Genomic DNA, 25,149 nt, shown 5'->3' on the forward strand with positions numbered 1-25,149 from the left:
TGCCTGAGCAAATTTACACATTATTCAATTTGTTGAATCAATTGATTAAGTTTTCTTTAATTGGGCAGTAATTGTACTTTCATAGAACCTTTACGATCCAGTGCTCTCATAGCAGAAGATTTCCCTGTGCTGAAAATATTTCCTCTGGGCTTTGTCTATATTATTTTCTTTCTCTGTTCCATTGCAGGGATTTCACTTGCCTTCCACCTTCACATTACAAAGAGTAACAGGCTGTTGTAACAAAAGCTGCAGGTCTGCATTGAACTTTTCTACTCTCCCTCACTCCACAGCTAGCTTAACTTACCCTGAGCCCTTCCATCATTTCAATGTGCTTTTAATTGGCTGCTGCTGGTGAAATGATTGAAATAGCATCAGGATACAGAGCAAGTTGAACTACTAGACCCTACCAATGGAAAGAGCCTGACACAGGACTCCTGTTTTCTGTGATACTTATGTTCTTTGCAATCTGCAGTGCTAACCACAGAACGTAACATTGAAAGTTGCAATCCTAAATACTTGAGAGCATGCGCCATGGAACAGAGTGGGATTTCCTTCGGAATTAATATGCATAGGGACTGCACTGTATAAACACTCCCAGAATAATTAACTGCAAGTAGCAACCCACAAGGGACGCGGGTGGCGCTGTGGGTTAAACCACAGAGCCTAGGGCTTGCCAATGAGAAGGTCAGCAGTTCGAATCCCCGCGACGGGGTGAACTCCCATTGCTCGGTCCCAGCTCCTGCCAACCTAGCAGTTCGAAAGCACGTCAAAGTGCAAGTAGATAAATAGGTACCGCTACAGCGGGAAGGTAAACGACATTTCCGTGTGCTGCTCTGGTTCGCCAGAAGCGGCTTTGTCATGCTGGCCAAATGACCCGGAAGCTGTACGCCAGCTCCCTTGGCCAATAATGCGAGATGAGCGCTGCAACCCCAGAGTCGGTCACGACTGGACCTAATGGTCAGGGGTCCCTTTACCAACCCACAAACAGGACCAAAATGCACAACACATAAACACACCCACCCTTCCCTGTGGGCAAAGGAGAAAACAGACCCAGTTGATGTAGGCAAAATGTATGAAGACAGCAGAAACCATTTCTCATCCCCCTCCCCCCAGACTTGGCATCCATTGAACTTTGACACTTTGCAGATGAAAGCTGCCTCAGTCTACTGAATCTGTAAATCTGTTCAAATGACATTTACTAGTTTCCAATGCAGAAACCTAGCTTTGCATGGATTAAATGTCAGCCAAACTGGCCACAGAAGGGAGAAAGCCACTTTTAGGCCACTTGTTGAAACAAATGAACTCCTATGTGTATTTTAATTCCACATTGGAGATCTCGGGATGCTCCCAAGCTAAAAGAAACAAAAAGGGGACAATGACTCCAGACTCTTGGTGCAAACCCACACATTTTGAGCATGCAGCCGTTCTGCTGAAGAAAGGCTTAAGGACCTTATCAGAGCGGAAAGCTGCCGTAGACACTGGCCTTTGTAAGTTCCAGCAGTGGTAGTGTAACACACTGTATTTCCATGTTCCGTGCCAAAGCTCTGATTTGTGGCCAAATAACTGCCTGAACTTTGGCAGTGATTCGCGAAGGCACCTAACAGCATCTTTGTCCTCCCTTATTTGCCAGTGCCTTACAAAACAAAGAGCAATTATAAGTGCCTTTCCCACATAGAACAGTTGGCATGGCAAAACAGCTATGATGTTAAATTTGTATGTGTTTGAAATCCCTGCTTGGACACTTAAGGTGTAATCCTGCCATGTTATTCACACACAGTTCTAATGGGGCTTATACATGAGTAGTCCCTTTACGGAGTTCCAGCCAAGTGTTTCTAGGAAGCCTTAGGCAACCCACTATACGTGTATGTGTGCCTGTTTAATTAATTAACAGCAGGGGAGAGTGCTCTTGAGCTCAAATCCTGCAACTTGGCTATACTGAACTTTTGATGTGAGCAAATAACAAGAGGGTTAGCTCCAGCTAGCCAGACCTCTTCCCAAACTGCCTCTGCTGCAGCCACTGAGAAGCTTTTGAGAGCCCTGGCAGCTTTCTAGAGCAGGGTGAGAGAGAAGATGAGTTGCTTCCATTGCCTAGTTGGAATGCAAGCAGCACAGAGGTGGTTGCAACTGATTTATAATGACAAGGGGTGACTGTAGAGATAAGGAAGCCTCACCTCATTTGCTACTTGTTCTCTCCATACACCCTTTGCTAGGTGGGGCATGGAGGTGGAGTAGGTTTAGACTGCAGAATTAACTGGTTTTTTCCAGATGTGTGATGCAAGGATGCCTTGGAATCACAAAAATAGAGGGAAACCCCCCCCCCAATTTTAAGATTCATGAAGGCAAAATGATTGACGGCCAAGACTGATAAAAGGCTTGTGCTGTGGCATCCTTACACTGGAGACATATAAAGAAATGAAGGCAAGTTTTTATTCTTTGATGTTTTACTGTGGTTTTATAATTCTTGGAAGCCACCCAGAGTGGCTGGGGCAACCCAGTCAGATGGGCAGCATATAAATAATGAAAGTGTTGTTTCATCATCATCATCATCATCATCATCATCATTAACCTAGGCTACATAAAGTGATTGCATGAGCAATTACTTCTTGATACACCCCATTCTACCTTTACACTTACAAGGAAATGGCGCGGGCAGGCAGGCAGGCAGGCAGGCAGGCAGGTAGGCACAGTCTTACTTACCGGTTTTGCTAGAGTCACAGGAGAGCTGCCCTGTTACATAGCCACCCGTTTTGTGCTCTTCTGTGGGGTACATTATAGCCATGTGGATATCCAATGGCCCCATATTACTCCGAAGTTTTGGGGCAGGCATTGTGGTGTGGGGATAGATGTGGCAAAACTGAGGAAGCGATCCGCTGCTACACGAATCCTAAAGCTTCGAAAGAGTATTTGCACGCTGGAAACCAAGAGACCACCACAGGACCTCTTTACTGCTCAGTGCTACACGGAGTCTTTCATGCTCTTTGATGGTCCACGATTCCATGTGCCTGCTTCCCAACTTTCGTTCTTCTCTTAAGCTACTTAATGGGCCATGCAAACACCACTGCAGCGTCTCCCTGAGCCGGTTACAATTAAGGAGTGGACCATTAGTAGATGTATTCCCCATACCTAACCAAGGTGGAGCACAAGAACCTAAGAAGCTGCCTTACACTGAGCCAGATCATTGGTCCATTTAGCTCAGGACCAACTACACTAGGAATGGGCAGCTGGATTCTTATCTCCCTCACCCACTGCAGACCAACTGACGGGTGGGAGGAGCCACCCACTTGTTGGTCACAGGGTTGTCATGACATCAGGTGACTGACAAGAGGCAAAGTTCAAAGGAGGTTGCTGCAGTTGCTGATTGTCTGCTAGAGCAACCACCCTGGAAGATATGGATTTAGTGTGCCTTCAAAGAGGCTCCCTTATAATGGACCATCAGCTGAAAATGTTTCTAAAACTGGAGCATTTGTCCCTCTGCAGGGAAAGCAGCTTGTATTCAAAGTCCTTGGGGAAGTTCTCTGAATACAACATGCTTCCTTCTGAGAGAGGAGCGCACCATTTAAAACACAGAACTTTTTTTTCCTTTCCAAAGGAAGTTTGCACAGCCCCTTGTGCTGTGCTTCCCAAGAGCCTGACAATCAGCTGTTTGTTGGGTGCTTGGAAATCAGTGCCCCAGAGGTTTTAGGTTTGCTGAGCACAGCACTTCAGCCAGCTGATTGTGCCTGCAAAGCCCCTTTCAACAAAGCCCCATCTTTACCTGCCCCTCACCTGACACGAGGTGTAGGGCAGGTGGGCATGCATGGAAAAAACAGCCTGGCAGGATAAATGCTGGTGCCTGATTTAGTTATTGAACAAGCAAGCAAGGATTTAAAGAAGAAATGTTCTGGCTTGGAACTCTGGTTTCACCACTGGATGACTCTGAACTGTTATGGTACTTTACTTTTCTTCTCAGGCAGGGAACTTTGAGGACAGAAGAGAGCATTGGGAAGCTGTCGGACTGATGAGACTCCTTTTGTTTTACTTGCCACCTCTCTTCCTCCTTGGAGGCGTTTACAAGGGGTGCCGAAATTATCCTATCAGGACTCCAGCACATTCCCTTACTAACTTCATGGCCCATATTGTGGGTCCCTAAATCTCTAGGGAGTTAGGGACCCTTCTGATCATAGGTGCTTCCCATTCTGTGAACCCCACTTTCCTGTCCTTGGCTCACTATATGACAGTGACCCCCCTCCTTTCTTCCTTCTACTCTGCTCAGTGTTTTCTTAATTTCCTTCACTTTCACTGTTCTGTTTTCTTTTGCTTACTCTTTTGTTTCAGCTGCCTTTCCACTTGTACCTGAAGTGCATGGAGACAATCTGACCTCCTGGAGCATTTCCTCTGCTGTACCTTCACTGTCAAAACAGTCACAAGGTTTTGGGGTCTAGCCGCAATAATGCATTCTATGCATTTGCAAGTTACTTTTCAGCTAAGGCAGCTCCCGAAGTGACTTAGGTTGCTACACCATTTTAACATTCATGGAGAATCCTAAGAAATACAGCTTGTAAAGGGTGCTGGGAACTGTAGCTCTGTGAGGTAAGCACCCTTAACAAACCACAGATCCCAGGATCAGCTGCGTTTTCTTCCGCAGCCTCAGGTGGAACGGGTGGCTGTTACATCCACCTGGCTTCTCAAGAAGATTGCACAGCAATTATTTCTGGTCCAGCCTTGCGAGCAAGCCCGCAACAATTACCAATCCACAATTTCAAACAGCCTGTCTGCCTGCACATATAGGTTTTTAAAATTAAATACAGCCCCTTACAAATTAAAACAAATCCTTTAATTTCACACCCTTACAAGTTTTTGGCAAAAGAACAGTTGCTCTGGGACTGGTGAGGAGAGAGACATCTAGCACTTCTGCTTTGAGGTAACTTCAAATAAGAAATTATCCCCCTACTTTCCTTTACAGCCTGAATGTAAAGCACACACCCCTTTCTACCCAAACTGACATAGGCGGCTCAATCCTAAATATGCTGACTTGAAAGACAGGTCCAGCTGTGTTCAACGAGGCTTGTCCAAGGTAAGTACAGCCTTTGGTTTACAGTGGAATAAGCCCTGTTCAACACAGCAGGGCTTATTTCAGAATAAACATGCATAGAGATAACATTGCAATTCTAATCACGTTTACTCAGAAATGAGCTCCACTGAACTCAGCAAGACTTACTTCCAAGCAAACATGCTTAGGCTTGGGCGGCAATTCACATTTTACTCCAAAGGACTGTTCGCAGCTGGGCTTTGCAGTGGAAGGTGGTTCTCTCTATTCTCAATGCCTTCTTAATTTGGCAATGCTTGCTAAGCTCAGATCCGGAAGCCACTTTCAATTAATGGGGCCAAACCAGAGTAACCACAACACGTCTTGGAGCAGGGAGCCTGGGAATAAACTTCCCCCTCCAGCATTTTTCAGCCTGCTTCCTCCTATAGCTCCTTCAAGCTTCCAAATTCCAAGAAGAGGAGTTAAAACCAGAAAGCTGCTTTTCGTGATTATGGGGGAAGTATCTCAGCTGTGGAAAATAATTCAATGGCAGCTTCTGCAAGTATGAAGGTAAAAGTATTAACAGACTGATTCATGGTGAGATACTAAATGATCATAAGAGAACTGGATAGAATATGTGAAATGGATTTCTTGTATTTTTAAAAGCTTTCTGCTGTAGAAAAGCTGCATGAATGATTTAAAGAAAAGACTCTGGATTAACATTTGGTTGCCTAAGGAGAAATTCATACTTGGCACAGGTAAGTGCCTATTTGCAGGCCTGTTTTAAGCACTTCCTGAGGCTTGTGATTTCCCATTTTAGGCCTGGTGCCGCCTGTTTGCTAGAAACCTCCTCGGGTGGATGAGAGTTGTCAGAATCACAGAAATTATGTGCAAGTAGACTGCTCAGATGAACAGTTGATTCAAGTGCTTGGCACTGGCCCTCTTTGACTGTGCTGTTTTGGTAGGGTGGTTGCCCCAAATATTTGCACCAGCATGGTGGGAGGCTGTGCCACAAGACCCTATATATTCTTTATGTTAAGATGCAAGAAAAGCCAAGTAGACGGCCTTTGGGAAAGACATATCTTAACGATAAGGACAAAAGAGCTCTGTATAAAAGTTAACTCTAAAATATAATTCGCCAACAGAAAGGGGAAGTTCTGTTTGAAAAATGCACATAACCAAACATGTATTAGAAGCAACTCCAGAACTGGCCCTATTAAATATTTTCCAAGCATATACAGGTATATGAATGCAAGCAGCTGCTTTATAGTGAGTAAGACCACTGGTCCATCAAGCCTAGCATGGGCTTTTCTGACTGGTGATTGATTAAACCTGGGGCCTTATCAGCTGCACCACTGAGTTATAGCCCTGCAAAACAAAGGTGTTTTTTTAAATAAAAAAAGATGGTGTGGAAAATAAATAAGTGGAGGATGCCAGATCCAAAAATCAAAACAGAATGATGGAAAGACTGAAGGAGCTCAATTAAACACACACTTTCCCAGGAACAGTCTTCAGGTTCCTCAAGCACATATCTGAAATTGCAATCTGGAATCCTTCAGTCTTTAAAGAAGGCTTATCTGGAGCAATGTTTTAAAGGGTGTGTGTGTGCTGCCTTTCCTAAGTGAATTGTATTGCTTGTTTTCACTATTGCTCAAGAAAGATGCCATAACCCTATGCCACTAGGAACTTTACATGAATGCTTACATACATAAAGGGGGGGGGCACATCCATTGCTAAAGCTACAATGGGCGGTGCTAACAGCAACCAGTGTTACTTTTTCTCCCGGAGTGTTAATGCTCCAACTGTGAACGTTTTAGCAGAAGTAAGGTAAAGGTAAAGGGACCCCTGACAGTTAAGTCCAGTCGCAAACTACTCTGGGATTGTGGCGTTGCATCTTGCTTTACAGGCCGAGGGAGCTGGCGTTTGTCTGCTCTGCAGACAGTTTCCAGGTCATGTGGCCAGCATGACTAAGTTTCTTCTAGCGCAATGGAACACTGATACCAGAGCAGTGCACGAAAATGCCGTTTACCTTCCCGCCGGAGCGGTACCTATTAATGTACTTGCACTTTTGGGCGTGCTTTCGAACTGTTAGGTTGGCAGGAGCTGGGACCGAGCAACGGGAGCTCACCCTGTTGCGGGGATTCAAATCACCGACCTTTTGATTGGTAAGCCCAAGGCTCAGTGGTTTAGACCACAGCACCACCTGCGTCCCTTAGGACCTTTATTAGGTAGCTAATAAATGGAATTCCTCATTACATAAATACAGGTATTGAATACAGGCCAAAGAACATTGGTCTGGCACCAGCAAGACTACACTCGGAATGCTACGTTTATCCATTCATGTCATCACCATTGTCAGGAGAACCAAGGAACACGGGCATAGGTAGTAGAGAGGAACCAGAGAGATACAGGAATTCATGGAATTTAAGGACTTTAAAATGGGGGCATTGCTGATCCCAACGCCCACTTGCAATTCAGACAAATAGGCTGCAAGGGTCACTTTAACTCTGAGGTCAGAATTCACATTACACATATGGAAAGAAGGATCCAGAGTGTCTCCTCAGAGGATTTTAGCCTCTGAGAACTCTTAGAAAATAAGCTTCAGAGGGTGGCTACTAGAGGGAGAGCCATGTCTGTGGTTGCTCCTTCAATGCTTTTTTTTCAGCACAAGGTGAATAACATTTCATTTCCCCAGACCTTTCCATCGTAAAAAAACACCTTTCAGTGTTTTTCAAATGCTTTGTACTGATGTCATTCTCTGTTGGGATTTTTTTTAATTCCGTGGCTGGTTTAATTCTGTTTTAGATGTCATGTTTACAAGTTAATTTTTTGTATCTTATGGCTATTATTATTATTATTATTATTATTATTATTAACTTCTAAACCACCTAGGGAAGCTTTGCTACTGGGTGGTATAGAAATACTGCAAGTCAGTAGCCAGACTGTTCCTTCTTGGTTATGCACGTGGCAATGCAGTCCTTTGAAGCCAAGGTCCCCCTGCGCATCACCTCATGGAGTCCCACACGTACTTTGGCTCAGTGATGACTGGTCCCCATTGGGACTGACAGGGTGGAAGGGAGAGAACCAATGACAGGCAAGAGTCATCCCCCCCCATCTCCCTCCCTGCTGAATTCTGCAAATCTCCTCCTCCAACTAAAGAGAAGGAAGCTGACAGACAGGGCCACCTCCTAAACTGGATGCAAGTTAAGAGGGCAGGGAGTTAGGGACTGGCTGAGAGGGTCCCCACCCTATTATCTACAGCTGCTCTGCATCCTGCCCTCCATGTGTATTGCAGGTAGGGAGGCAGATTGCAGGACTGTGACTAATGTGTGCACTTACAGCCATGCCTAGGCAGTTTAAACTCAACTCTCTCTCTCCCCGCCGCCACCTCCAATTTCTCTAGCCAAAAAAAGAGGCCTGACAGCTTGGATATTTCCAAAGCAGATATCCAAAGGAATGCAACCTCCGTTATTGATGAAACAAAGAACATTCAGACCTCTCTCTCATGCTATCAGATATTATTGCTTAGGTAATTATCAGCCACACTGTGTTCTTTCTAAATACTGGAGATCGTATCGCAGCTTCCTCTCCTCTCCCCCACCGGCACTCAGGATGGCACTGAATAGAACCAGTTGAAACTGCATGTTCAACGCTATTAGAAGGTAATGGTCTGAAACGATACACAGAACTGCTGAACGCCGCATTTATTTCTGATGTCCTTGGTGCTGGAGGTGCGTTAACTGGTTTCAGGAGAGCTTCCCCGTTAACAGTAACAAAAGCAACCCTGGCTGCAGGCCTCCTTCCTAAAATACTAAAGCTGCACAAAATAATAATAATAATAGGGAATGGTGGTCCCAATCCAGAGCAAGTTAGTCCAAGTCCCATTTAAATCAGCGGGACAACTAAAGTTGTGTTGAACTTTTAAGTTCCCTTGAAATGGATGGGATTTAAGCATGACCGCCTGAATTGGGGTTTCATTTTTCTGCCTCTAATGCAGGAGCTTTGCCTTGTAGGTATGGATGACTTCTGTTTATATTTTCCTACATTGGCCATTATATTTTCCAATTAAGTTTCTGACTTGGTTGCTTTGCAGCACTGGATTGTATATCTAGGCCAGGGGTTGCTAACCTGTGGCCTTCCAGATGTTGTTGAACGGCACTTTCCACCAACCCCAACCATGGCCAGTGGTCAGGACTATAGTTCAGAAACATCTGGAGGGTCATATCTTAGCCAGCCCTGATATTGACTGAAATTAATATGGGCTGTATAAAGAATTCAAATTGTTGCTTTTTGGTTGTTGTTCAGAACAATTGTTATGATCCTGCCAACTTTAGATATGTTTAAGTTTAATTGATTTCAGCAGGCGAATTGAACATGTTCTTAACTCTCTCATACTGAAACCAATGGGATTAAAAGTGCACTCAGCTTAAGCTCTGTCATGCTCAATATTAACAAAATGAACATTACACAGATGCATCCACTGCAGCTTATAGGAATGTCTCATGTTAGCAATTTGCAATTCTTATTATTGGCACAAATATATTTCTAGTCGACTTGAAGGCATTTCTCCCCCTTGAAATTATAGTGAAGGGCAAGAGACCAAACTTTTCACACTGGGTGTTCTGCTCTGGCCTCGCAAAGGAGCCCATGGGGTGACGTGGCAAGGGAAGGTCAGTTCTTGCAGGACCAAGGAGAGCTCCTAGTCATTAAGAGATCTGGGGCAAACGGATGGATGGCCAGCTCTATTTCTCCGTAATATCCAAATTAGAGAGGCTATGCAAGCCCTGGAGCAGTGCCTGAACTTGCTGGTGGGCTGGATGAGGACCAACAAACTGACTCTGAATACTGGTAAGCCGGAGGTATTCTGGGTGAGTGGTTCCCAAGTCTGGATAATTGATCAATTGCCTGTTTTGGACGGGGTTGCACTCTCCCTGAAAAAGCAGGTTCCTAGTCTGGGGGGGTGCTCCAGCTTTGGCTGATATGCGAGCTGCAGCTGTTTCTTAACCGAGGCAGCCCGACTGCTGTTGCCCATGCACTGTAACCAGATTGGATTGCTGCATTGTGCTCTATGTGGGGCTGCCCGTGAGAATGGCAGGTATGGTCTTCTCAGGAGGTCTAATCCATGCAATGTCAGAATCAGGTCTTTAGTGTGGCAACACCCATCTTTACATATTGGACAAAGTGTCGTCACTATTGTCTTTCTGGCAGGCCTGTCTGGGATAGCTCAGTCAGTACAGCATGAGGCTCTTAATTACAGGGTCATGGGTCTGAGTCCCAAGTTGGCCTTCTTGCCTGCCGAGGACACCATATCCAGCTGTACCCATCATTAGGCAGGTCTTCAAGGAACAGAGGTTGAGAACATAAGATGAGCAAGACATCTAGCCCAGCATTCTGTTCCCACAGTGGCCAGCTCTATGAGGGAAAGAACATTCCATTGTGCAAGCAGAAATCCTTTTGCAACATTCACCTAGCACTACTTTAGATACAACCCCAATATGTTTGTTCTCCAATTTTTTAAAAAAGCACATGAGACAACACACACACACACACACACACACACACACACACACACACACACAGCAGTATTTTGTCAGACAAGTTATGGATGGAAAACCCCCACAAAGCAATTTAGCCAATTCTCTCTGACAGGAGAAAACTATTTTTAATAATAATAATAATAATAATAATAATAATTTTTTCTATGTGCTCTGTAAACTCCAGAGATCAGGACAGAAGAAACCAATAATATACTGGAACATAATCTAGGTTTGCACTCTCTCCTCTAATAAAAAGTGGGGGGAAAGCCCTAATGCAAATAATGCTACAAAGGAACAATACCTTATTATCCATTCTAGCATGCTACAGAAGCGCTATGAACTTAAGACATTTTGAGAGCTGCGGAGAGAATGGAAAGTCTTAGCTAAGTGAAATAAAGATCGCCTTTCATCACTGTGTGAGCGTTTCTATAACAATTGTATCTGTTTGCTATGGTGGAACTTAGCAAGACTGTGACTCCGGCACCTTACATTGCTTGCTCATGTCCATAATGCTATATGTATGCACTGACGGTACTCCCTACCCAATCCCACCTTAGGGTGCCTAACTTGGCACCTTTGGGAGATACAGTAACCAAATGGTGTTGTAGTCGGCCTTAAGCTAGACAGCTGCCTCCAGCCTATCCAGCTGTAAAGAAGTATGAAATCCATTAGGGTTAAGGAAGCCAGATGGAATCCTTGCCTCGTCACTCTCTCACACAGAGCAGGAAGGAAAACATTGGAGTCCCTTAGGTCAGTCGGTAGAATCAAGAGGTAAAGCCTTTTTCCTGGGCTTCATCACTTCAGGCAATAGGATGCAGGGTTTGTGCATGTACAAGAATGCTGTCTTGGTGGAGAAAGCACTCTGTGCATATAGAAAAACACCCTGTCATAGAGAAGGTTTTATCTAAATAGACAGATTCTTGCAGTGCTATTTTTTTTATAGAAAAAGAGGTGCCAGAACTCACCATGAACGCCTCCCTTGTTCTCTTATAATGGCAATGGCGCCCACCTGAGAGGTGCCGGAATTGAGTTCTGGTGAGTTCTGGCTAAAAAAAAGAGAAGCCCTGGAATATTGCTTTTTTTCTTTGAATTTATAAACACTGGCGCAATCTACACCTGAGAATAATGCATTGCTCTGAAAAGGGATTGGAAGTTTGTCACTGGGGGATTACACAAAAGCAGTGATTGGATGGAGGAAATGAACAAAGCACTGCAGTAGCACATGCTCTCTCTTTTACACCCTAATGGCTAAATGTGAGTGCCTGGAGGTGGTTGGAGGATGGATGGCGGCTAACAGATTGAGGTTGAATCCTGACAAGACAGAAGTACTGTTCGTGGGGGACAGGAGGCGGGCAGGTGTGGAGGATTCCCTGGTTCTGAATGGGGTAACTGTGCCCATGAAGGACCAGGTGCGCAGCCTGGGAGTCATTTTGTACTCACAGCTGTCCATGGAGGCGCAGGTCAATTCTGTGTCCAGGGCAGCTGTCTATCAGCTCCATCTGGTACGCAGGCTGAGACCCTACCTGCCTGCAGACTGCCTAGCCAGAGTGGTGCATGCTCTAGTTATCTCCCACTTGGACTACTGCAATGCGCTCTACGTGGGGCTACCTTTGAAGGTGACTAGGAAACTACAACTAATCCAGAATGCGGCAGCTAGACTGGTGACTGGGAGCGGCCGCCGAGACCACATAACACCGGTCTTGAAAGATCTACATTGGCTCCCAGTACGTTTCCGAGCACAATTCAAAGTGTTGGTGCTGACCTTTAAAGCCCTAAATGGCCTTGGTCCAGTATACCTGAAGGAGCGTCTCCACCTCCATCATTCTGCCTGGACACTGAGGTCCAGCACCGAGGGCCTTCTGGCGGTTCCCTCGTTGCGAGAAGCCAAGTTGCAGGGAACTAGGCAGAGGGCCTTCTTGGTGGTGACGCCTGCCCTGTGGAACGCCCTCCCAACAGATGTCAAAAAGGAAAACAACTACCAGACTTTTAGAAGACATCTGAAGACAGCCCTGTTCAGGGAGGCTTTTAAAGTTTAATAGATTACTGTGTTCTACTTTTCTGTTGGAAACCGCCCAGAGTGGCTGGGGAGACCCAGCCAGATGGGTGGGGTATAAATAATAAATTATTATTATTATTATTATTATTATTATTATTATTATAAATGCAGTTATATTGGGAGAGCGCAGGTTGGTAAAAATATTCCTGTGGACTAGCAACTTGGGTAGACTTATTTGGCCAGTTGCTTTGCCGGCACAACATCAAACCGCTACGCACAAGCAAATGACAGAATGGTAGAGCGGCGAGGATGTCAGACTGATCCCCACTCAACCCTGAAACTCGCTGGATAACCTTGGGCCAGTTACTATCTCTGTGCCTAACCTACCTCACAGGGTTGTTTTGAAGGAAAAAACGCAAGAGGCATGTGTGCTACTTTGACTTCCTTGGAGGAAAAAACAAGCTTTAAATGTAATAAACAAACCTCTGTGTGTGATCTACTCAGAATGCTGTCTTCCAGAGCCTGCTGTGCTGTGCTGTGTTTACAACCTTGTGCCATAGCCAATTGCCCTCTCTGCTTGTTACCACCAAAGCCCTACTTGCAGGCAAGGCTGCTTGACTGCCACTTTTTCCCACAAAGTAATGTTGAGGGCAGCGCTTGCTGTATTTGCTTAATCTCGCATTCCTTGAGCTCCTCGGATTTCTTCTTGCCGTCGAGAGGAGTTTGGGAGGGCACAAGAATCTGCACAATCAGGTCTTGCTAGACGCAAGTGACTTTTCGAAAGCATTCCGAAATCCCACTGCTTCCCCATTAGCAGTGCAGTAGAAATAGAAGAACGACAGCAACAACAACCTGCCCACACCGATTAACGCCTAGTGTGTCCACAGATTCCAGCACAGCAACCGTGTCATTTGGGCCTCATTTGGTGCTTTTCTTGGTGTTTCCTATTTTTAACACCTTTGAAGTTGAGCTCCGTGGCAGATGCCTTTGACAGATGCTGTCAACTCGGAACCCCAACTTTTTTTTGTTCCACCCTCCTCTGAAGACTTTTTAAACCTTTGGGACCTGGTAGCCTGCCAAGGATCTTGTGCTCAGTAAACACAGTCTCACCCAAGCAGAGTTAAATATATGTTGTTGTTGAGGCGGCTTTCAAGCTCAAAGCTAGATACTCTGACTGATAAATGTCTGTGTAATAATATATTAAGCCAAGGCGTACGATAAAGGGGTTGTGCGCTGTTGCTCTTAAAAAAAGATGCAATACCTCAAAGTGTTCAGGGAGAACCTTATCAAACAATACACAGCTTTCCCTTTCAATTGTTATCAGATGCTCTTTCCCAAGACACTTTAAAAGAGGCGGCAGTTAACATCTCTAACGTCGGTTTTACGACAGAAAGCCGTTGGTGGCGCCTCCCTTACGAATGGATTATTTTTTCTCCAGCTATTTACATTAACTGGTTTTCACCTTCAAAGCCTTGGGTGATCTGAGTCAGAGTTATCTGAAGGACAACTTACACCTGTATCCACCTGCCCACACGCAATGATTAAGAATGGAGGTCCTCTGATAGCAGCCAACTGGAAAGGGGACAAAATTCCATCCATTGGAGAATGGAGATCGAAGCTACTAGAATTTCTTGATATGGCTCAATTAACAGATAAGTTAAGGGGAAATTCGAAACAAAAATTTCTGGAAAAATGGGGAAAATTTAGGAAATATTTACAAGAATATTATAACAATGACGAAATCTTTATGGCTGCCTTGAATTGATTGGTATAGAAAAATGATTCAGTTAATTGGGTATGATCAGTATAAGTGTGTACAAAAGAACTAACAGAATTCTGAAGAGAAAAGACGGTACATAGAACAACTAAATGAGTCGCACGGCAATAAGCGACCGGAAGTCAGGGGTATTAACATGATTTAATGACTTAAAGTTGAATATGTTATATTGTAGAAATTATGGTTTGGTGGGGGGAGTAAAAAAAAAAGGATGTATTATTTGTTTACCTTATGTTAGAAATTAGGAATCACAGTAAAGGTAGTAGGAAAAAGAGACAAGAAACCGTAAAATTGATTATTATTTTTTATTGATATTGCTTTGTAGTTTTGTTTTAATTGTATGAAGTATTCTTTTGCATTATATCTGTAATTTACCTTCAATAAACTTAAAAAAAAAAAAGAATGGAGGTCCTCTTGGTTTGCATACCACTGCAGCCAGTGAAATACGTCACAGGGCCCTCTCTGTGGTAGCCCCACGACTCTGAAATTTGTTGCCAGCTGACCTCTGGAAAGCGACCATGCTCCAGACCTTCAGAAGCTTTTTGAATATGTATTTGTTTTGGGTGGCCGGTGCATCCTTTGGTGCTTTTCTATTGGTGCCCCTTCTAGCTGAACTGCAGTGATGGAAGTGGTAATGAACCTATTACCCTTGGGGTGTTGTTGAACGCCAGTTCCCGTCACTCAGTAGGACCGATGGTCAGGGACTACAACTGCGGGTTCCCCACCACTAAACGAGATGATTTGACTCCGCATAAGGCAGCTGCATGTGTTCAGATGAGCGCTCAAAAGCATCTCGTATACATTATTTCAGCAATCCTAACCAAAACAGTCTTGCCAGCCCTATACCACAGGCATTAAGACAGGAGTGGGAGGAGAGAAAGAGCCGATTGCTTACAGCCACCTATAGAAAATCACGGAAGAGGAGAGATTTGAACCGGGGACACCCATAGCCACAATGCACACCACTTCACAAGCCAGTCTACAAGTTGCTCTAAATCAAAGCACCTGAGTGATGCTGCTGTGGCTGAGCACAGAGTGTATTCAGTTTCACTATGCATTGGCAAAACTCCATTCTGTTGCAACAAGAGTCCCTTTTTTAAAACACACACACACACACACACACACACACACACACACACACACAGAGGAGATTTTAGTGCAAAGTCCATGAGGCACTCTGGCACCAGCTGTGTATTTTTTGGCACTGCTATTTCAAGCAAAAAAGCTATACAGAAGTTAAACCATCACTAAGTTACCCGCCCATACCCTTTCTCCTTTGACTTTTTCCACATCATCTCCTCCAGCAATGTAATGGTCTGTTTGATTTTCCAGACAATTTCCCTTAGGATGGAAACTCAATACAATTGATGCTAATTAAACGGAGCCATCGCTGTAACAAGGCAATGTCCTAATGTACTTGTCGTATAAAGACGGTCTGTTTCATTTGAATTAAGGCATTTTGCTTCCTCTTTAATGAAAAGCAAAAATCAATGTATGGGGAAGAAACGGGGAACAGGGATGGGCTCACAAAGGTCTCTCCTTTGTTTTCTTTCATACTCTGGTCAGCAACTAGCTTTACGGAAGAATCACTTTGAAGTCTGGAAAGTGTTCCACCCCCTCTGACTTTGCAACGGACCGTCAACAAGCCCCACTCTGTTCCCACATTGCTCTTCTGGGTGTGTGGGGGGGGGGGGAAGGGCGCCAGATAGAAAGAAAAGTTAGAAAGAAAAGTTAGACAGAAAGAAAAGTTACCTTGAACAGTTACCTTTTTAGAACGTTGTTATTACAACGTGGCACAAGCTTCTCCTAGCAGACTATCTAACCTCATCTGAGGTCCAATTTAGCACTGCCTATGAGAAAGCTTTGCCATTTTACAAAAAAAAGCTTCTTAAAAATTATGGCAAAATTCCAACACCAAGGAAGCAGACGTCTGCTTGTGTGACAGGAGTTTCCCTTCATCTTCTTTCCCCTACAGGTTTTGTGGTCCTCCAAATCTGCTCTGCCTGGTCGCCCAGCTGCCCAGAGCAGATTTATGGGGTACCTTGAAGAGAGATAATCCATTCTAAATAGGGTGCCTGCTCTGCTGGCAGGCAGGCATTGTTGGATTTCACTTTTAGTCTCAAGGTACCATCAGACACACTTCTTTCTCTTTATTACAGATGAATAGAAGACAATCAGAGTTTTCATACTGTATAAACAGGAATGTTGAGTCTACTTGTTGTTCAGTAGCACCCCATGATCCCACCAAGCGAGGCACAAAGGACACCTATTTAGTATGGAAGAACAGGGTGCCTCTGAGCACATGAGCCGAAGGAATTTGTTTTTAGTAGAAAAACTGAGGCGAGTTCACAGTCCTTTCAAAAACTTCACTCCTGGTTAGCCTTCTTATTGTAGCAAACTAATAAAAAAGTCACGTTGTTGTTGCTATTGTTAAACAAGTTTCAACTGGAAATCCTTGTTATCTGGCCGCAAATCACTGCAATATCTTCCATTAGATCCTGATCTAACTTCTGCCACCTTTGATATAAATCAGCTAGACAGACTGATAATACCCTGTTTCATGAGTACCCCCACTGCCACTTTGAAACTAGCCTGAAAATGTGACATTGCACAAGAGAGCTGCTTAAAGGTTGGGGGAAGTAAACCCTGCAGGAATCAGTCCTAAATTTGTATGCATATTTAGAGGTTTGTTATCTCCGAATAGCTATTTCCTTTTGGAACAGACAAGGCATTTCTTCATTATTTGTCTGCAACAGTTGTTTTACATACCAAATCTGGCTTGAGTCTGAAGGTCAAAGGGAGAGAGTAAAACATGGAACGCAGAGTCGTCAGCACAGAGGAGCTCCACAACTGACGGACCTCCCGGCTTCTGGGAATGCGGTGGAGGGTGAACTTGGAAAACAAGGAAATAAATTGACAGATTTACACAAGATGACTTGTGACAGTTAGCACATAGTTCCACAAGGCTGCTGCTATCTTTGTTTGTTGCACACCTCCCATTCACAAAAAAAGGAATAGATACAAGAGATTGTATTGGGTTGGGCTTGTGGCTGTAGCCTCCAGATTGCAACCTATTTCCTTGTTCCAAAGGAGCAAGTTCTCCATTTGCAAAAGAGAGCACACAGATGCCCTGACATTTCACAGGATTTTCACCCCTCCCCTGCAATCAGCATCCGACACATGCTTTTAAACACATGATGAATATGAGTGCAAGACCCGAACATGGCAGCACAGATGCATAAACCACTTGGAAAATGCAAGCAAATATCTCTCTTCTTACTTTTCAAACAGTGCTCAAACTCTGCAGTTTATGCAGCACAAGAACAATTGTCTTATCGCTCCACCTAGTGGACAGTAAGGTGAATTGCTAGCAATAGATGGTGTTTAACTGAAGTCTTCTGAGTTTCCTATTAAAAGTGTTTTGCTCTAATCTTGCCTTGCAAAGTATCCTCCCAATTCCTGCATCACTTTGTGTCATAAGTTAGGACACAGGTCCATACACCTTTTTGCCAAAGTTAGTACAAAACTAATCCCCACCAAGGTATGCTTGACTTCACAATGATTACTAAGGTGAAACAACAATGGAAGTTGCAGCTCAGACGTAATGCTAACCATAATTTAGTGTTGCAAAAATGAGCCTCAGAAACCCTCATGCTTGCACACTCTTCCTTACACCCAACAAGGAAGACTTTAGAAGTTTTTGCTTTTGCTTAGTGTGTCTATCAAACTCTAATCTATAGTTACTCTTTTCTATGGTTGGCTGGAAGAAGAAGAAGAAGAAGAAGAAGAAGAAGAAGAAGAAGAAGAAGAAGAAGAAGAAGAAGAAGAAGAAGAAGAAGAAGAAGAAGAAAAAGAAAAAGAAGAAGAAGAAGAAGAAGAAGAAGAAGAAGAAGAAGAAGAAGAAGAAGAAGAAGGAGGAGGAGGAGGAGGAGGAGGAGGAGGAGGAGGAGGAGGAGGGGGAGTTTGGATTTGGTATCCTTCTTTATCACTACCATAAGGAGTCTCAAAGCAGCTAACATTCTCCTTTCCCTTCCTCCCCCACAACAAACACTCTGTGAGGTGAGTGAGGCTGAGAGACTTCAGAGAAGTGTGACTAGCTCAAGGTCACACAGCAGCTGCATGTGGAGGAGCAGGGACGCGAACCCGGTTCACCAGATTACTAATCCACTGCTCTTAACCACTACACCACATGTGTGTAGGGTTACAGTTTTACAGGACAAGCCGATATAGGTCTACTCAGATTAAAGTCCTATTGAGTTCAGTGAGACTTACTCCCACGTGAATGCAATAGGATTGCATCCTTAACTGCTTGGTGCTGCAGTCCTGTACCTACTTCCCTGGGAACAAAACCCACTGAACTCAATAGGACTTAACTTCAGTGTAGATGTGCACAGAAGTGCACCATAAAACTCACAGAAGTGTTGGAAGGGACCACAGGGGTCATCTAGCCCAACCCCCTGCAATGCAGGAACCTTTTGCCCAATGTGGAACTTAAACCCACAGCCCTGAGATCAAGAGTCTTCTGCTCTACCAACTGAGCTACCAGGGCAGATATGACTAACCCACTATGATATCTTTAATCAAGTGGCAGACCTTATATAAATTCAGATAAACAATATTTTGAAATCTACTTTTTATTCCATTTCATCTTTTCCCCTGATAAAATTGCTCGTTATACATGGATGGGGGCGAAATTCCTTCTTCCAATTTCATGGAGAGGACAAACGCTAAAACAAAAAAGAAAGAAAGAAATGTATGCCCTCCGAGTGGGAACAAAAATTCCTCCTCGGAGATCTGAGACAGAACAGTGATGTGGTTCAATGACTTGAGTTCTCCGCGGAGTCGTAACCCTTAGAACTGATAGGTACTAGATCAGACGACAACCCCCCCCCCACCACCAAAAGCAATCTCATATTGTAATAAACGTTACAAAGTAAAAGACGCTTTAGTGGAGATAAGCCCAAGCCTGAAACCTCAACCGAAAACAAAACAAAACACGGCATAGAAGCATGTTAACAATAACAAAATTTAAAACCTTCAGAAGCAGGTCCAACTGAAACAAAGCTTTCGTTTTCCTGAGTTTGGGTTACACAGAACTTGTTAAGATACTTAAAAGGAAACAGATGTATGTTGACATGCATTTATAAAAGATCCTATCTGGTGCCACCCTTCTTTCTGATACTTTTGTTAGTAATTGCATGTAGCAAGAGATTAAAGAGAAATATTTCTTTGTGTTGTCCCCGTCCCCCCCCCCCCCCCGCCAGCCTCAGTTTGTCTTCATTGTGCAAGATGCGCTGGGAAATGTCTATTTCCCATGCTGAACTGATTAAAACAGAGTTGCTGGCTAAGCTGTAGTGAGGAAAAGCTTGGCCATGTTTCATACATGTGCTGAAGTCACATACAGAGCTAGGAACATGCATGTAACATCCCGAGCCTACCAGGGCTTGCTAGGCAAGCACACCTAGGGTTTGGGATGGTGCTACCAGCAGCTATGCCAACACAAAGCATGACCTTGCTCTGGTGCTGCAGCCGCATTATAGTGGAACTGCAGGGAGATGTGCTTGTGCAAATGGCATTGGCAGATGTGCCACATTTTTCACTCTACTCAATGGACAGAAGACCCTTATTGATATGAAATCCTTCTCAGGTACAGGGAAACAAAGCTCATACGTTTAGATCACTTTTACCACTGGTTCTTAAACCTGCAGTCCATTGATGACCAATGATCCCTCATGCATTTTCAGGAGGCTCCTAAGCTGTCAATGGAAAGAGAGAGAAGGAAAGGCTGGAAGTCTCTTTGAACCTTCTGCCACATTCTGAAAATAGGCAAGCCCTTTTTTTCTGGGAAAAGTACAAACTGAAAAATGAAAAGCAACTTGTCTTTTCAAGCCACTCCAGCAGACATTTTAAAAAGAGACCTCTGACTGTGTGCACATTTCTCCCTGGTGTACAGAATTATTATTATTATTATTATTATTATTAATGAGAACAAACAGTAATTGATTATAATCCCCAAATCTATACATGCTTACTTGGAAATGCCTCGCTGATTTCAGCGAGGGCTTATCTTAAAAGCAGGAGTGGCTAATCTTTTTTGGCCTGAGTGAAAGCCACATTCACCCTTGGCTAACTTTTGGGTTCGTGAGTAAAAGGTAAGATTCAATAAAGATAAAAGCATAAAGAAGCAATTCAGCAGGATTAATTGAAAAGCAAAGTGCTTGGAACTACAGATATGGCACCCAATGAAAATCATGCTGATAAGCGATTTAAGTCACCATTTTGGCACGTGAAATATAAAGTTATCAATAAACGTGTCACAACTTACCAAGGAATTGGAGGTTTCAGCTCTTTGTTGTTCAAAAGAACGGATTTTTTCTTCACTCATCTTGTCTGAATCAGCCAAAACATAATGTCTAGGAGAGTATGTCTGGGACAGGCTACTAAGTAACCTCAAGATTTCTGTAGTGTGCCCTCCTGAAAAACACAAATGCGAAGGTGGCTTGTGAGAGATCAGCGAACTGCAAGACTCTGATCAACTGGAGAGTGACGTGTGTTGATGACTGATAGATCAAATCCCATAGAGATAACTTTCATGTCATATCAAAGCACAATGCTTTTCATTTCAGTCATTTCACATTTCCCCCTCTCAGTCAACTAGTGTCTGAACTGCCAAATGTTTTCCATATGTATGTACTCCAACTCTAGTTCATTTCTGTTTTGTAAAAAGTTACGTTTACGGGGCCAGTGGGCTTGGGCCTACCTAAAAGAAAAATCATATATGCAAACATACTAGAAAATTGTTTTGGGGTTTACAAACTTCTTTTTCCTACTACTACTAACTGACTGGGTTTCCTGTGGCAAATTTACATTGTCTATATTTGCAAGAAGCATTCTACTATTGCGATGCTGCTGTCCGTTTTAGAAGGGAACCAATATTTAAATCACGATTTAAATCACGATTTAAATCACTAGTCAGTAAGGCTTGATTTAAATCATAGTTGATTTAAATCATAAAGACTAATTCTTGTGGTATAACTTTAATATGCAAGTAGATGAAGATTTTTAGAATAACAACTTTTCATATTAGTTTTTTTATCCCCAGTTTAATAGGTTAATCATTCATATTTGGACAACTTTACTGTTGTACTTAGGAAGGAGAAAAATAATCATTACCTTAATAATAACAATTTAAATAGATTTATTCAACTGAAACAATAACATTTCAGCAATTGTTATTTGCTTAAACAAACATCCATGTTTGTTAACTAATTTGGCTAAACAAAAACAAAATATATATATTTTAAGAAACTTAGACTGTCAGCCCAGCCTACACATGAAAAACTTAAAATACTGTCCACTCCAAACAATCAGAAAAATATTGTTTCTATTCTATTCACTGAACTTCTTGAAACTTAGCACTGAAGGGGTTGCTTCTGTATTCATAGGTTTGTAGAACAATAGGATTAAGGTCTTTTTCTCAACTCTGTTCATGTTATAACATTTTTGCTGTGAAGAAGACGCATGTGATCTCTGTTGAGTCAAAATTCAGTTTTGAGAACTGCAAAAGTAAACCAAGCACCTGTGATAATATCTTGTAGGCAGAGAAACTGCCCAATAATCTTACAAAAACCTCTGGAAGAGCATGACATTGTGAATGGATTAATGGAATTTATTTACCCCAAAAATTAAACATATACAACCTTATACTACATAATTAAAAAACTAATCTTTATTTCATGATGGAATAACCTTTGGATGGTAATATGTTTTCCTCAAAAAGCATTTTATTTAAAAAAAAATCCAATTTAAATAAAAAATATCGATTTAAATCAAAAAAATCCGATTTAAATAAAAAAAAATCCGATTTTTATTTATTTATTTATTTTTAAAATCATTGATTTTTATCCACTCTGTTTGTGCCTCTGAACATTAGTTCAGAGAGGGGAGATTCCTCTTGCACTCATGTCCAACATCTGGGCTTTCATAGCCATGTGGTTATGGCCGCTGTGAGTACAGGATTCAGGACTAAACGAGCCTTTTGTGTGATCCAGCAGAGCTTTTCTTATGCTCCTTTGATCCATCCCACTCGGTATTGTCTACGCTGATTGACAGCTGCTCTTTGAGGGTTTCAAAAAGGTCTCTCCTGGTTGTGCCTGGAGGACACTGAGGATTAAATGTGGGACCTTCTGCATGTAAAACACTGAGAAATACCCTTTACCCAGATGCTGCTGAATTTAACAGTATATTCATACTGTGCTACGCTATTGAAACTAACCAATAGCCTAACCTGCTGCTATGCTGACTCCCTCCACAGAGCCAGCGCTGGGTGGTGGTGGTTAGGGTGTCAGACTAGGACCTGGGAGACCAGGGTTCAAATCCTCGCTCAGCCATGAAGCTCCCTGGGTGACCTAGGGCCAGTCAATGCCTCCCAGCCTAACCTACCTCACAGGGTTGTTGTGGGGATTAAATGAGGAGAACCCTTGTATGCTGCTTTGAGCTCCTTACAAGAAAAAGGGTGGGTGTAAATGCAATAAATGAATGAATGAATATCTATTCCGTGAATAGATAAATGAAGCAGGATTCTCATGCTATTCATAGTTATCTTGAAGGGAGAACTTCAGTACGGCGCAGCTTTCCCATCAAAGCCCCACGACAGCGGGAGACGCAAGTGGAAAGAATATTCACGTATATAGCAATTAGATAAACAAGATCACCGCTGTGCATGGGTCTGGCTACCCAACTTACATCCTTTAAACTCAAGACTCTGTAATCACATGGCCCCTTCATCCTCTGGCACAGAGTAAGCCATGCCATTAGGCAGGGCGAGTTTATCCACCTTGGTGTAGGTTTGGCCCATGAGATTTTGCTACCTGAGACGATGGACAAGGTGACACCTCCCCACCCCTACTCAATGAACAGAAGCCATTCAGTTGGTTCTTACCACAGTATCCTCCACACCAGGCTACTTAGGGAGCACAGGGCAGGCTCCATGGTAGACACAAATAGGAAGCTGCCTCATACACTTACTGGCAGCCAGACTCCAGGATTTTAGACAGGGTCTCTACCAGCCCTACCTGGAGATTCCATGGATAGAATCTAGGACCTTCCTCATGTAAAGCAGGTGCTCTACCATCGAGCTGTGGTGCTTCCCAAAAGCTATCCTTTCACACCTTGCTGGGGCACACTCACAATTCATTTATATATTTCATAAAATGTATACACTGCTTGTTTGGTTTTTTAAAACAAACAAACCTGAAAGTGATTTTAAAAAATAAAAAACTGCTTTCTGATGTGGTCATCTCACCAGACATTTTGATTTGTAAATTAATTAGCTTATTATTGGTGCATTTTAATTTTCTGTCATGGGCAACTATGTGCTTCGGAGCGTCTCTGTATCACCTACTCTTTATAGAAGGAACAGCACATCTCTATTTCAGAGAAGATATTATTATCGGATTGACTGAGATGAGCTTGTGCTTCGCCTGCAAGTGTTCACGCGTGCATCAAATGCAGCTTGGTGTCAGCCATCTGCCATGAGGCTTACGCTACAGGACAAAGGACTTCAAGGTGGTGGGACATCTGCATTCATACCGGTAAGCATGCAGCTGTCACAAATGCTGCACATTACAAATGCAGCATACAAACCCCGTGTTACAACAGCTAAGCTGGCTACTGGTCTGTTTCTGCACACCGTTCAAGGTGCTGGTTATGACTTACAAAGTCCTATAAGGCTTAGGTCCAACTTAACTGAGACGGCATTCCCTCATACAAACCTGCCCAAGTTCTGAGATCTTCCAGGGAGGCCTTTCTCTCAGTCCTGCCACTCTCACAGACATGCTTGGTAGGGGTGTGATATAAGGCCTTCTCTGTACCTGCTCCCGGACTTTGGAACTCCCTGCCAAGAGAAGCTGGACTAACTCCCTCCTTGTTATTCTTCCTCCAGCTGCTGAAGACCTTCTTATCCCAACAGGTTTTTGGGGACAGAGTGTTTTGAATTAAAGGGCTGGGGCCATGCTGTTTTCACGGTAATTATCTGTATATGCTTAGTAAATTATATTTTATTTGAATATATTATATTATATTATATTAATGTCTGGTTGTTGTTTTTAATGTTTGATTTCCATTGTTCTTATTTTATCTGTAAGCTGCCTTGAGTCTCTGTCTGGGGAAAAGGCGGAATAAATAAATTAATAATAATAATACAGCCGCAATGCACGTGGCACCAGTATTTGCCCTCAACAGCAGCGAGAAGGGTTCTGTAAGATGCTTTCCGGCTTTGCATCCCCTTCAGCTAAAACTACAGTCATTTTACCTGGGAGACTTATAAACTGATTCGAGGCTCCTCACGGTGGTTCCCCGAAACCAAATGCACGAACCTCAGGTCCGTGCAAACCTCTGCCCACTGTATGAACTACAAATCCCAGGATGCCTCGCTCCAAAGAACGCTTGGGGGAACCTTGCCACTGTGCTTGCTGGGTATTGTAGTCCGGGTGGACTAGGCCGCGCTTAGCTATACAAAGCGCGGAGCGGGCAAACTCCGCCGTCTCTTTCTTACCAGAACCGGCAACCACCAAGAGGCTGACGGCGGCGTTACGTGGGACACGCGCTCGCCTCGTCCGGAAGAACCGCGCGGCGAAGAGAAGCGACAAGAAGAAAAGGAAAGCTGCGATGCCCAGAGTCGCCCAGGAAGACTCCATGGGGAAGACAGTAGCGAGGGCGGGGGACTACGGGAGCCGAAGCAGCTCAAAAATATTCAAGCGTCGCCTTGCCACCCACCGTTTGCGAATCGTCCACACCGCCACCTGTTTTCTTTTCTTTTTTCCCCAGGCAGCGC

General features: G+C 43.6%; 1 protein-coding gene across 4 annotated transcripts in view; it reads right to left on the reverse strand.

Annotated features, from left to right (window-relative positions):
• Positions 1 to 25,149, reverse strand: part of ALG14 (ALG14 UDP-N-acetylglucosaminyltransferase subunit) — a 50,951-nt gene extending 25,802 nt beyond the window's left edge. For 2 of the 4 annotated variants that reach the window (XR_015950791.1, XM_035123084.3), the window contains exons 1-3: positions 24,871 to 25,115; positions 20,641 to 20,789; positions 17,085 to 17,207 (exon numbers count right to left, since the gene is read on the reverse strand). Coding sequence is in view for 3 of the 4 variants with exons in the window: in XM_035123084.3 (XP_034978975.2) it covers positions 17,085 to 17,207; positions 20,641 to 20,789; positions 24,871 to 25,012 (414 nt within the window). In the remaining variant the exon portion in view is untranslated. Of the gene's footprint in view, positions 1 to 17,084; positions 17,208 to 20,640; positions 20,790 to 24,870 lie in introns of all 4 variants that reach the window. The other 2 variants (XM_035123083.3, XM_088673156.1) reach the window with 2 other exon arrangements.

Source organism: Zootoca vivipara, chromosome 7 (genome assembly GCF_965207765.1).
Source record: "Zootoca vivipara chromosome 7, rZooViv2.hap1.1, whole genome shotgun sequence".
NCBI lineage: Eukaryota > Metazoa > Chordata > Lepidosauria > Squamata > Lacertidae > Zootoca > Zootoca vivipara.